The 14,425-nt window shown below is 37.8% G+C and overlaps 1 protein-coding gene across 1 annotated transcript in view; it reads right to left on the bottom strand.

The window, feature by feature from the left end:
* Positions 1-14,425, bottom strand: part of ADCY2 (adenylate cyclase 2 (brain)) — a gene marked incomplete at its 5' end in the record, with an annotated part of 79,177 nt that overhangs the window by 63,717 nt on the left and 1,035 nt on the right. Inside the window, 7 exons of the mRNA XM_010083650.1 lie at positions 557-637; positions 3,636-3,679; positions 5,010-5,186; positions 5,514-5,646; positions 6,005-6,163; positions 12,727-12,854; positions 13,912-14,023. Coding sequence (XP_010081952.1) covers positions 557-637; positions 3,636-3,679; positions 5,010-5,186; positions 5,514-5,646; positions 6,005-6,163; positions 12,727-12,854; positions 13,912-14,023 — 834 coding nt within the window. The remainder of the gene's footprint in view (positions 1-556; positions 638-3,635; positions 3,680-5,009; positions 5,187-5,513; positions 5,647-6,004; positions 6,164-12,726; positions 12,855-13,911; positions 14,024-14,425) is intronic.

The raw sequence follows: 14,425 nt of genomic DNA, 5'->3' as shown, positions 1-14,425 counted from the left end.
TCTTCCGAGGACACAGGAGCAATATATGCCACGTTGCCTCCCCTTTCAATACATCAAACAGCCTTCTGTAAGAAATCAACCAACCAGTTGAAACAAAGAGATATTAGAGACTGATTTTAGGGAAAGTTTCTAATTCTGAGGAGGTGTTTCTGTGACAATTGTGAAGCATCAATTTTCACATCACTCTGATTCCAGAGCCAGCTATTTCCTGTGTCTTACTTCTCTGCTCTCAGATGAGATAATTCCATAGTTACAGCTATGAGTGTACAGATACGAACAGTTACAGAGAAAAAAATCCCTTTGCCAGGAAGACCAAGACAAGCCAAAAGTTCTGTCACAGTGTGATTCACAGGCACTGTCTTATCCCATATAGTAGAAAAAGTTACTGTACAGCCTATCTTCACAATCTGCAGAGCTTCCTATGCCAGTATTAGTGACACCTTTACTGTTTTCAGACTTCTACGTGCATGTGGGAGCGAGAAATAGTAAACACTACCCTCTCTTGCAGATTTATGTCAAAGTTGAATGAAAGAGACAACAGAGAATAAAAACATACTTTTGAGCATTGATTCCATCAATGGCCTGGATCATCCTCTCATTCAGTTCCTCCTCAAACCTTCTTTTTTGTGATTTTGTTCTGAAATGAAAAATGTGGGAAGATACTTTGGAAAATCATTACATTGTTAATAAACATTAACTTGAAACAATGAGGTGATAGCTGGCATAAACTTGAGGGGATAATAACAATTTTTTTACATTTATGCTGCAGTAGCAGCTGTAGGCTTCAGGCACACTGAGCCTCACAATAAGCTTTTAAAAAAATCCAGCATGAGCTACAGAGTCTCACACACACACACGAAAAAAATCTAGAGTTTAGTTATTAGGGAGCACTTACAAAACAAACACAAGAAAACATTTTGGGAAAAACAAACAAACAAGAGAGTTCAAGAAATTCTGGTTGAAGGAAAGTGTTCCATAGTGTTATGAATTCATGAAAAAGAATGGGAACATGCTCAAATTCATAAAACATTCCTGTTTCTTGCAATTATTTTTAAAAATCCTTGTCAGAATTGTACGATGAGCAACAATGTGCTAGTACACTGAGGCATTAAGAAGTATTCTCTGCTGAATGCCTGATATATCTTCTTTTCTAGGAAATATTTTCTTATTTTTAGTAAGAAAACTGGGCACCATGTCTGAAATAAATTGCAAACATATGTCATGTTTCTCTTTTTATAATCTATAATACAACCACAATGAAAAAAGGGATCTTTTAATTTCACTGGACTCAGCATGAACCCAACAGAGGATCATCAGAATGGGTTTGTCTTTGCTAACATGTTATTGCAAACATCATCAGTCCTTCCATCAGTTGCGTTCTCCTTAAAAATGAAATATTTCAAATATTGCCAGATTATGTCTCTGCCTCCTGAATCCAATGCTAACTTAATAACATTATTTTGTAAGAAGTCAACAATCAGATCTGAAATTTGACTCTTTGCTTACCAATATTTTCATAGAATCATAGGGTCATAGAATGGTTTGGGTTGGGAAGGACCTTAAAGATCATCAAGTTCCAAGCCCCCTGCCATGGGCAGGGACACCCTCCACTAGCCCAGGTTGCTCAAAGCTTCATCCAGCCTGGCCTTGAACACCTCCAGGGATGGGGCATCCACAACTTCTCTGGGCAACCTGTTCCAGTGTCTCACCACCCTCACAAGAAAAAATTTCTTCCTAATTTCTAACCTAAATCTATCCTGTTTCAGCTTAAAACTGATACCCCTCATCCTATCATTACACTCCCTGATAGAGTGCTGCCCTGTCTTTCCCGCAGGCCCCCTTTAAGTACTGGATTCAACCCTATCAAAGGTATCATGGATTTTCTTCAACTTCAAGTTTTTGGGTTATTTCCCCAAAGCTGGTTACCTGTTGCAGGATTCAGATTCATACAGAAATTATATTAGTGTATTTACAGTAACTTTAAACAACCCAACTGATTTATTGCCTATCCAATGCTACAAAATTTAGGTAAGAAAGTGTTTGCAACTTATTTTTCACATATGAAACAATCTGCCTAGGAGAAATAACTAGACAGATGACAAAACATTATCTGATCCCACTTAATCGTCTTGGCAGATCCCTGATAACATAAGACTATCATGTAACTAGATAAGAGCTGAGACTGCCACAAATAGAAGCCTACAGTCAGGCTACAAACCCCACATTTTCATGTTCTAATACAATACTGATTTTCAAAGTGATTATTATGATTTCAGCTCTCTCCCGTGAGAATGACTACTAACTAGCTTATCTAGAATCCTAGCTACATGCCTCACTATGGACATTAGACTCCATAATGTTTTCTAGAAACTCTTTCCATAATATGGTATCAAGACACATGGTAACTTTTGTACCTTCTGGGTCTATTTTGGAGTGGAATTTAGAAATACAAAAGCAAGTACACCTCAGAATCTTAAAGCATTGGATATCTGCAAATACCACTGTCCAGTGATCTTTCTTTTTACCATAAGGCTGATAGAAGTCCTTTTGGCATACCGTCCAAATGTAAATGTTCAGTTTTAAAATCAGAGACTGTTTTTATCAATATCATGCATACTCAGGCAAAACATGTTCAACTTCTGGAATTCAGTAATATTTTAGGTAATTACATAGGTCTCCAGTAACCTGTGATTTGTTGAGAAGACATTTAGCAAGAAGGGAGATGGGGACGGAACAGAGAGAATGACTTGTCTGCATAGCCAAAGACAATAAAAATATAAGTTTTTAAAGGGTTCTTTCAAACTGTTTTATGATATTTGTGATGTTACTTATAATTTTGCAGGAAAGACATTATCTGAAGTGTTATCTGATCATTAAAATAAAACCTAACCATTCTAGGCTTTTGACAGTGCTAAGCTCGTTTTTTTTAAACACATGTCATTCTTTTATTGATTTAGACATTCTGGGTGTTTTTAAAGAAGTAATCAGTTCAACTCTGTTTCTATTTCTCACCGTCTTACTCTAGTCATTGAAGTACCAAGCAGGAAAATGAAAACTTAAAGCTATTGTGATTTTGCAAACATTTTGTGTAGCAGGAGCACTACAAGAAGACCACAAAATACCATTTGAATGTTTACTGCTGCAAACATACTACAGACTTTGATACAATAAAACACAATGTAAATACAAAGCAATTAACAAAATATATATAATGTCTCTAGTAGTACATATTATTAGCTGTTGTAACACAAATCATTAACAGCCCTTTCCATCTTCCCTTTTCTTGCCCCTCTGTGCCTCCTCTCCATTTTCCTGCATATAATTTTCTCCCCACTGATAGAGTAATTGGGTTGTTAGGAGAAATTAATAGTGGCCCATCAACATACTTATACTAATTCAAAATAATGCTATTTGTTAGCAGGAAGTGGATTCACAATTCATAAGCAATATGTCTATCAAATCTGTTTCCATAGTCCTTCTCTATGTAAGAGGTATCAGCTGAAAAAATAGTTTGGGTGAGAAATGGTCCTCAATATTTGAAAGCATGCCATATATATATATATATGCATGCATATGAATGCATATGTATTTATATGGAATTTGTATGAATAAGTGATTTTTAAAAATTAATTTACCTCTCTCTGCAACGCTGAAAATTATATTGCCCCATGGGAACATCCTAAAAAACAACAGAAAATACCTATGAAGTATAACAGACTTTGACAACATTAGGTCACTTTAAAAGGAGTGTTGAAAACAGGGTCAGGTAAGGAGAAAAGTTTCCAATACAAATATTTTTAGCATTAGATTAAAACTCTAAAAGAATAATCCAGCCAAGAGTGAAGATGGAGTGACCTGGAGACAAACAGATCTGTCATTATAAACACTTAATTACTAATACAACTGTCTGAATTCAAAACTGTTTTGCTTTACTAGAAAGCCACTGCTTCAAAGTTACCACTGTTTTAATGTAGCCCAAACTCCTGCCAGCTTCAGCAAAAACCAATATTAAGTGTTTTGGAAAAAAACAGACCTGAGTGGCCAAATGCAGGCAATATTCTTTATTTTTTATTGATAAGCAACGGCAGCCATCACAACCGCATTTATTTTGTGATTAAAAGTGATGGCTGGGTACTCTCTGTAATGAACACATCACAATCCACATTCTGATGCAGTGTATTTATCAAATGAGATGGGTTAGGTGGCTCAATCCTATGCTCTCACACGTAACAGGAACAAAACTGAATGTCAACATTGAAAACTGTTAGAATTTACCTTTATGGTCACACTTTAGAAATAGAAGATAATGCAATTACAAGCTGTGGACTGACGGTGTCTTACTGACAGCAGTAAAATAGTGTTAGCAAAACTAACACTATTATTTTTTTTTTCTGTTCAGTGTAAGAGTTGTAACATTACACTATAGCATTGTGAAACTCAGGCCAACAGCCATAGCTGATGAGTGGGTAGTGCACCTTCAAAAGGTAGATGTTACAGTGAGCATCGACTTGGGTCCCAGAGAACTCTTCTTATAAAGTCCACTCCAGGTACCACAGGGATATTCTAACTTCACAGCCTTTTCTCCAGGTTTGGCCGTGCCCAAAGTGGAGAATGTGGCTAAACAGCCAATAAATCTCAGGGAATAACCCTGTATTCCTTCCCAAAGGTGTTGCACTCTGTCTTTGTGTTCAAAATGTCTTTCCACAAGGTGACCAGCAGACACTCCATATTTTGTGACTGAGGCATAAGCTCAGATGGTCAAATTGTACACCTGAGTAAGTACGTTGGACTCATAATTCAGAGATGCACTCATAGCAAGACATGGCTCCTCAATGTCTAACCCAAAGCTCACATGTCAATGAAAAAACTCCCAGCAACTGCACTAGGTTTATGCCCTGTACAGGCGCATGTATCTTCTTCTAACACAAATAACCAGGCATTTAGCAGTGAGCACCTTTTTCCTTTCAAATATTGCTAAATTGTATGAAATGACATAAGCAGGCCCCTACTGTTGTGCTAATTTTGCCGTTTTCAGTGGTCATGCTGTCCCTGTGATGCAAGTGTGCAAATGGCTTGGCTGCTCCCCAAGATTCCAGGTACCGGGTCATGCGGACAGAAGCTCTCATTTTGGCTCCATCAAGAGTATGTCGAGGTCTAATGTGGTGCTGAGGGCTTCGCTTCTCTCCCTGGTTGACAGAGGATAAAAGGTGACATCAGCCTCAGCATTCATTACTGTTTGAAGCACCAGCGCATCATCTGGTGCCACATATCTGCATGCTTAGGAACTTAAAAATGGAGAGATGCTAAGAACCTGCAATTCTTAATGATATTGCTGGGAAATATCAGAGACATTTCTGAAGAGCGGGAAAGATTTGCAGTGCAAACGTTATGTATTTGTAGGCATCAGTAACAGCTCCCATCAATATCTTGTAGTAGTGAATCATTCTATAAAGAGATTAGTGGTCCTCCTCAAAAATAACTATGACTGGCCACAAAATAAAAGTACTACTAACCTTAGGATTGATTACAAAGTAAGTCTTAACATTATGCTCTTTCAGATATGGGTCCCTCACATCTCCATCCCCATCTTCCACTTTGTAAGCTCCATTCAAATGAGCCAAGGTGACTGAGGTGATGTGAACACGGCTGAAATTATATTTTAAAAGAATGACAGAATCACAAATACTGATGAAAAGCATAATTTGAACCTGATCAACCTTTTTTACTAGCTTTTGGACACATTGTTTGTATATTGCTCACTTCATTTACAGGCCCTCTAATCTCATCTTTATAAGTTCTAATGCACATAAATCTAGAAGTTTCCATCCACAAAAAATACTCCTTACATCATAGAAAATAGTGAGTGCCTTTTTTTCTCCAAAGACAGCACTAAGAATTAGTTCAGGTTTCTCCATAAAGGCAAATGGCTGAAGACATGGTACCTATGCATTTCTCCATGGTATAAAAATCCATGTGTCCAAAGGTTAACAGAGAAGCCTCTTACCCTGGGACTCCTCCAGCTTCCATGTGATTTGCCAGGGTAACATCGTGTGACCATACATCATACTGCCACTTCTGTAGCCCAATAACACCACAAAGCACATTCCCAGAGTGCACTCCTACACGCATATTAATATCAACTCCAGTTGCGTCTCTCACTTTCCTGTAGTTGAGAAGAAAACCCATGTTAATACACATAACAGGTCCTTTATTTTTGTTTAATTTACCACTCAAATTAGCAGTAATAACGGTGAAAACATTTGCTTCTTTTTAGAATAGCCTTCATTCTTTTCATGCTAGAATTAATTTTATATATTACCTTTCCTATTATCTATATTTGCAACTATTTGTAGTAAATATCAATTCTCAAGTCCATGTCTGAAGTCCCTTCTTTTATTGGGAAATCTGAAATTAGTTGGGAGGGCTGAACTAAGCAGTGGAAATGTTTGGTTTCATGGTAGAACCTAGGGACTATTTTTGTTCTACAGGCGGCTTTTGGAGATCTAGAGCTATTGTTATGCATCCTTCTATCTGAAGACCCTAATATCTACATTGGAGACCTTCTTGCATCTGTCTTCTGTCAGGTCCCGTCACTCTTGCAGGCCCTGAAAATGGTTCTGCTCTGAGAGGAAGGATGAAAACCACAGCATCTCAGGATATTCTACAGGCTGGTGGCTCATACACTTTTTGTGTATATGTGTTCAGTGCCATTCAGGATGTGGAGAACACAGGATCAACAGTCTTCCACATCCTTGGTGAATGCTCTACCCACTAGATCATTACCCACCCTCACTGTCCAGACCACATCTAAATCTTTGACCTTCCCAGTGACTTTAGACAAAGTTGAAGTATCCGTTCATCTCAACCTAAATCTCAGAACAGCCCTACACATAAGACGGGCATTAAACTTCCCAGAAAAGGCTCTTCTGAATCACAGGGGGGTTACTGAAGTCAAACAACCAGAACATTTTCAGACATAGGTCATATGGGTACCTAATGACACATTTAAGGAGTAATAAAATTAATTCAGATCTCTACAGGCTTATACAGTTCTAAGAAATGAGAAGATTGTAACTTAACTGGCTTTATGTATTTAAGCCCCAACTCATGTAGACCAGAACCTCACCAGTAATAAGGAACATGTACGTGCATTTATCGCAGGGTGATTCAGGGTGCTGATGGAGGGAACAACCATAGAATAAGAAACCCAAATGGCTCCTGTGTATGAGTCAGGTTCATAGTTCTAGCAACATCTTCAGTCTCAATGATGAGAATCATCAGCTCTGTACCTTCTGAATGACAGAATTAAACTGGCCTGTTTCTCTTCTCTTTTTTTTTTTTTTTTTTTTTTGTTGAAAGGGAACATAGAACTTATCAGGTTTAATCTGATATAGTAAATCCTATGTGTAAGCAGTAGTTCTCAAGTATTTTTTTTCTGGGAAATGAAAGTAACAGGATCATGACTGAAAGTATTTTTTTAAACTGTGTTTTGAAGTTATTAAAAAAGAGGATAAGTTTTTTAATTTTCTAAGTCTCCATGAAGTGTTTATTGATATCTCTTTTCACTTTGCCATTTTACACTGTTCTCATGTAGCTGACACACTTGAAAATGAACTGCTTCTAAATGACCTTTGTAAGCAGCTGGCAAATGACAAACACCACTTTGCACTGCACCAAGAATATGACACAAGCTTAACACTTTGGAAAAACAAGTGTTTTACAAATCTGGGCAAAGTGGTTACAAAACTGGGCAATGTGGTAGAGGAACATTTATCCTCTAGGAGTGCTTGTCAAAAGGCTGCCCTACTATATTCTGCAGAGCAAGCCATAAAGTCTACTTCATAATAAGCTCTCAGGAGTCAAGGAGGGGAGCAAGCAGAGTATGTTCCAGAACTGAATCTTCTCTTCTGTCTCACAAATTAAAGAAACCACAGAAGATTTTAAATTAGAAGTGTTACTCTGGACAAAATTAGGGTTTACTAATATTTCTCTCTTGTGCTCCCTTGAAAAATTGCTATGACAACGCAGGCACTGAATGTGTCTAAGAATGCAACCTATCACATCCCCATAGGACACCTTCTTTACCTACCCAAGTATATCCAAAACTTCCCTCTGTTATTTAATTTTCTGCTTCCATGGTCTCTCTGGTTTCCCTCAGCACACAGTGTGCCCTTTCTGGCTGGGCAGTCAAAATGCTCAAGACTGCTGCCTGAAGTTTGAGTTTGTAAGGATTCTATGTTTTTCACAGGCATGGTTAGCTTGCAGGTAGTTGGAGCAACTTGACTCCACATAAGCAAGAGTTCAGGTCACTAGGAAAGCATCTACTCTGCTTATAGGAGCTTTATTCAGTAATTCTGGACTAAGACTCAACTAATATGTAAGACTCAACTAGACCTCTCTTACGCACTTTAACACACTCAGTGAGCCTTCAGCACTTAGTTCCCTGCAAATTGCCAGCTTTAAAAGCATAGTTCCCTTTTGGATCAGACCTGCAGGAACGAAACTGTACCTAAAGAAGGAATTATTTTATTTTGTATCTAGCTTTCAAATTGGTACAACCATCTCATCCAACAGTTTCTTTCACTTTCCTCTGAAATTGAATTCATTTCACACTACCAAATCAAAGACAGCCTTTGAGAATCTGTGGCTCAGAAATATGTAAATTAGGAAGTCACCAGACAGATAAGGGGGTGGAGTTTGGGCTGAAGGAAAACAGCACATATATTCATACACAAACATATTTGTCCTTAACAGATAAGCTCCATCCTTAAAGCAACCAGTTAAGGTGGACAGCTCTCAACATCACAGGCAACACTGGCATCTATGGCTTGATAAACTGAGCATCCCACTCCTGGGCAAGCAGGCTGTACACTGTAAGAAAAATTGACTGTATTTGTTCCAACATAGAGCAGAAAAGCAAAGCAATTAATCAATGGGACTATTAACATGTTTAAATGGAAACAACTCCTAGCTTAGTGAGGTTGAATTATGCCAAGTGGATTTACACATCATTAGGAAACAAGACTGAATACGGCACTGTACTACACATAACCTGGTAACTTGGTGGAATTCCTCCTTTTTGCTTCGAAGAGAACTGGAAGTGAAACCATATTCAGGTGATAAAATCAATATAGAACTGTTAATTTAAACAGCAAACTGCTTTATTTCAGTAGCTTATGCACTGAGGGGTCAGTTTGCACCTGTGACTGAATATAACAAAAACTTGTATCTTACAAAAAAGATATTTTAGAGAGAGTCAAATCTATTGAGTGATACACTTCCAACAGCAAGAGTATTACTACTTCTAGTTTTACAGGCCACAGAAGTATTTCAGGCGATGCTTCCACGCAGAGATGCAGCAATCACACAGCAAAATATGGAGTTGAATAATAATCAGTAATTTTTATTCACCTACAGGCTACAACACTTGACGTAATAGTTTGAAAGCATTTGAAAACATGGGGTACAGATTCCTCACTTCTTACAGAGATGTAAATAGGCTGTGACAATCAGGCATCTGTCTACAGGAGCATTGTGAATTTTGACTACAGTAGTAAAGTGAGATCAGCATGTGCTATACAAGTGAAAGGTAATTTTCTAGTCTATAAGGCTACTCTTACCAAGGAAGACCTTATCATCCACCATTAACAACGCACATACTTGACAGCAGCTTGAGCAGAAAGTTATTGCAAAGACAATTGGGAAGTTTTGAAGTGTGAGGAACTGACAGATTGCTCTCTGAGCTCAAGTAAAGCACTGCACTGTGATTTGTAAAATCATGCTTTCAGTTCTTCATGAGGTGCAATTTATTGCTTGAGGTCAGCATTGTTTTTCCATCAACCTGTAACCTTCTATACTTCTTTCTCCTAAGTCAAAAAAGCAACAAGTTGACCAGAAACTCTATGCAAATTCTTTTAACTCACATTAGCACACATATCTTTGAAATGTAAACTAGAAGGCTCTCATTTTCACTGAAATGCTGGGGAAAAAACCACACAATTTTTAACCCAACCAAGGTGGGAAGTCAGAACTTACAGTCAGATGCACTTTTACCTACTGCTCTACTGCAGGGATGTTAGCTTTAGTTCCTAATATGCTAGAGAAGCAATTGGTTTAATTATAATAATATTCTAGTATATCGAAATTAAAAAGAAAAAGAGCATGCAGTGAAAGCGACTGAGGAACCAAATCTGTAGATTTTAATGCTTTGCAAGGAGAAGTACTCCAAGTACCATTTAAAAAAAATAGATTTCTTTGGACACAATGTAAGGTACAACCACATCTGGATGAAGAAAAAACATTATGGAAATGGAGCAACCTGATACCTGTACTGCGGTTAGTTTTACAAAAGATCCCTTACAAAAGCAAGGAGACCAAAGGCCTAGTTTCCACAAATACTACACCTTTTCTGTGACTACCTTAAAAGGAAAAGAACCAAATGTGCATTAGTCAACCTACCCAGACAGTAATTACCCTGGACTGAATCACAAGACCAGGCAACTGAAAGCCGAAACCCTCTTGTGACTACAATTACACATGTATGAGGGTGGTATTTAAGGATGAGAGGAATCACTTTTGTTTGTCTCTTTAGTTAATCATTGAGAGAACACTGTTCAATGTAACTATCCATTTCATGATGAAATGCACACCACACATATACTTCACAAGGATGAGGTAATTTCTTACTTTGCTATCTGGACAGTGGTAAATGCGATTTGGACAAACCATCAACATTATAACTGAAACTTACAGAAAAGCATAGTAACTTTTAAAACCAAAGTCCAATTGTTTAAAAGACCACAGGTGACTACAAGAGACCCACAATACATATTTTTGCAAAGTGTAGCTCACCTAGATATACTGTAGACAAAGGAAACATAGTTTTCCTACAGAAAAGGTATTTGTGCCATTAATGACAACTGCAATAAGTAACCATTTACAGTATTTTAACTCCTAAAAGCTAAGAATAACTTTGGGTATAAATTACAGACAATTAATTACCTAGCTTTGGTTAAAAAAAAAAAAAAAAAAAAGGTGGAAGGTTTTTTAATTGTCCTTTCCTCACAAAATGTTTTCTAAATAAGCTAACAGAATCAGACCCTTGCTTAACAAACAAACCACAGAACTGAGCTGAAATTTCTGGACGAGCAGGTTTAGGACTCTTCGGCATGATAAGCAGATCATCCAAGCCCAGTTTAAATACATTCATACAGCAATGAGTCAAGCTTTGATGGCAGAGGACAGCTTACAAAAGAGTCACTTCTACTCTGCACTGAGAATTCAAATGGCAGTCAGGTGAAGAGATGAGGGGAAGTAAAGCTGCTCTTGCACAAGACTTCTTTGAAGTCGCATTTCTGCTACAGCTGACTATAAAATGTTCCCAATCTACTCTTCAGTAAGAAGCTAGAGCACTACTGAAGCATGCCTTTAGTTGTATCCTCAGATGCCTTACAAGTGTTAACCCATCAGTACAACCATATTTCTTTTTCTTCTTTCACAATCATATCAAGCCTCCTGTTACTACTTGAGTTACTTGTAATAAGTTACAACTGCTATTTCAAAAGCAATCATCACATCATCACTGTTTCAAAGACAGAACAAGCACAATGAAATAAGGGACAAATACAGTAACCCACAAATCCAAAATACTGTTGCTAAGCACAAAATTCTCAATGGTGCCTTTAAAGAGCTGACAAAACTTCTTAGAAAGTCATCACCTAAAAAAATTAATTACAGAAGAGTTGAAACTAAACTTAAACCCAGGGTCTAGCAAGACATGCACATTTTATTCCTGATTTAATAACATGGAAAGCAGGCTTCTCAGCGCAGGAATCTGTAAGCCATTAGAAATGTCTTTGGCAGGCATGCTCAGTATCACTCCATGGGCTCAGGGCTTGAGGAGCCTTAATTGTGGAGGGGGAATTGCTCCTGAGTACCAGTGAAATCCAAATTCAGCAGAAACCAGGAGCCCTGGCCTCTCCCAGAACCGTTTGACTAACAGGTGGGTGGCAGCATCATGATTCTGCAAAAAACAAAGCTTCCCAAGTCCTAAGCAGTGTCTACTGGGATATTTACTATCTCATAATCACAGAATCACAGAATAGTTGAGGTCAGAAAGGACCTCTAGAGATTGTCTAGTCCAACTCCTGCTCAAAACAGGGCCAGTTAAGCAGGTTGCTTAGGGCCATACCAGTTGGATTTTGAGTATCTCCGAGGCTGGAAACTCCACAACCTCCCTGGGCAATCTGTGCCAGTGCTCAGTCACGTTCACAGGAAAAAAAGTGTTTCCTAATCTTCAGAGGGAACCTCTGGTGTTTCAGTTTGTGCCCATCATCTCTTGTCCTGTTACTGGGTACCACTGAAAAGAGCTTGGCTCCATCTGCTTTGCACCCTCCCTTCAGGTATTTAAGTGGATTGATGAGTTTCCCCCCTGCAGCCTTGTCTTCTCCAGGTTGAACAGTTGCAGCTCTCTCAGCCTTTCCACATGAGTGATATTCCAGGCCTTTAATCATCTTTATGGTGTAGTGACAAAATAGGCTGGCACAAACCAACATGTTAAAACATTTCTTTGCTGGGCTGAGATCAAGATTACCATGCTAAACATTGTAGTGAAACACACCAACTACCACAGGTCTGAATGTTTCAAGCAGCAGCACAGCTACAGACAGAAAAGAGACAGAATTTTTACTGTTGAACATTTTTTTTTTAAAAAAGTTCAGCACTTACTTAATGGCTTCACACATGTCCAGTCCCATTTTCACACAATTCTTGGCATGATTTTGAAGAGATATAGGAAGTCCAGAAACACAGTAATAGCAGTCACCTAGGATTTTAATTCTCATACATTCATTTTCCTGGAGGAAAAAGCAAGGTCAGACGGTCACTTGCAACTTGAGTTATGTAAATGAAGGTTATTGCTACAAAGACTGACTCAAATTATTTTATGAAAATCCCTCTATTTAAGCTTGTTTTAGTAGAGAAAGATTTGGCTTGCTGAAAAAGAAGTGCTGTCAGAGAGTTTTGTACAGATGATTCCTCCAGCTGTTACGGTCTTTAATGGGCAAACCAGGAAGAAAGTCCACTGCAAAACATATATTTGCAGCACTGTTCACACCTTAAATTAAAGAACTGAGCCTAAGTATTCTGTACTCAATATAAATAAAGTCTTTTTGTTTGAAATATCAGATCAAAAGACCTAGCGTTCCACATGAAGATGTACTATGCAATACCTCCTGAAGATAGCAATCATAATCTTATTTCTATCTTTTATACTCTAATGCAATATAGCTTTTAATTTTTTTTAACCACTGGACAGTAGCTTTTTAATTAATAAAAAACCACAGAAAATGTTTATCTGTTTTAGTGTTTATTATTTCACCTTCACACACAGCAGAAAGTTTAATGTAATTTTTATAGAAATGGCATCTAAATGAACAGAAAAAAATCTTCTGATTAAATTTGAATCTTGAGTAGTCAAGAGGCTGTGGTCAGTAATTAAAATTGCTTCAATTAGTATTGTCTTCCTTGTCTTCCAGTCTCTTAAATGCTTTTCCAGAGATCAGAAAACTGACTGTATGAGTTTTCTATCTTGAGTTTTTTAATCCTTGTTATTGTAAACCAGTCTATTTAAAGAGGTGTTCACCTTCCATTAAGCTTTATAGGGCTCCATGACCTGTCTCTATTAGTCCTATTAGAGAGAGCTATCTTGAGTTTCACAGATTGTCACACTGGTAGAAACACACTGTTGCACTCAGACCGGAGCCAGATTTTTTCTTCACACGTTTGAAGTCTAATCTTCCTGCTAAAGCCTCAGAAATGCTGCCTGAAGGTAGAAGAGTCCCCAGGAAGAAAAAATATTTTAAAGATGACTTACTTACTTAAACTAACAGTAGCAGCACAGTAGAAACCCACCTTTGCAATCTGATCAAACTTGCCAAACAGCTCATTCAACATGTGCACCAATTCTCCTGGCGAGCAGTCGCTGGCCAGGCGAGTGAATCCCACAATATCAGCATACAAGATGCTACAAGAGAAATGAACAGAAACTTGGCCACAGTTTCCTTCCACCGAATGCACATTTCTCAGTCAACACCAAAATCTGAAAGTAGGCATTCTGGACTTCACAGAGGTATGACCACACCCAAAACAGCCACTGCTAAATGTAGAACAATAATAACAACTATATTTATAGGAAAACCTACATTTACTTTCATAGGCGTTATGTTTATAGGTAATATATACCTATATTTACCTTTATAGGCAATATATACCTATATCTACCTTTATATGTAATATATACCTATATTTACCTTTATAGGTATTACCTTCACAGATATTACTTTTACAGGTATACCTATATTTACAGGTATTTCTAGGCATTCTACATGATTATTCGTTGCAGTCTATTAAAAAAATATAAAGCTTT

Source organism: Pterocles gutturalis, unplaced genomic scaffold, assembly GCF_000699245.1.
Source record: "Pterocles gutturalis isolate BGI_N339 unplaced genomic scaffold, ASM69924v1 scaffold1780, whole genome shotgun sequence".
Lineage (NCBI taxonomy): Eukaryota > Metazoa > Chordata > Aves > Pterocliformes > Pteroclidae > Pterocles > Pterocles gutturalis.
The sequence above is the reverse complement of the archived record's forward strand: the minus strand, read 5'-3'. Positions and strand labels throughout refer to the sequence as shown.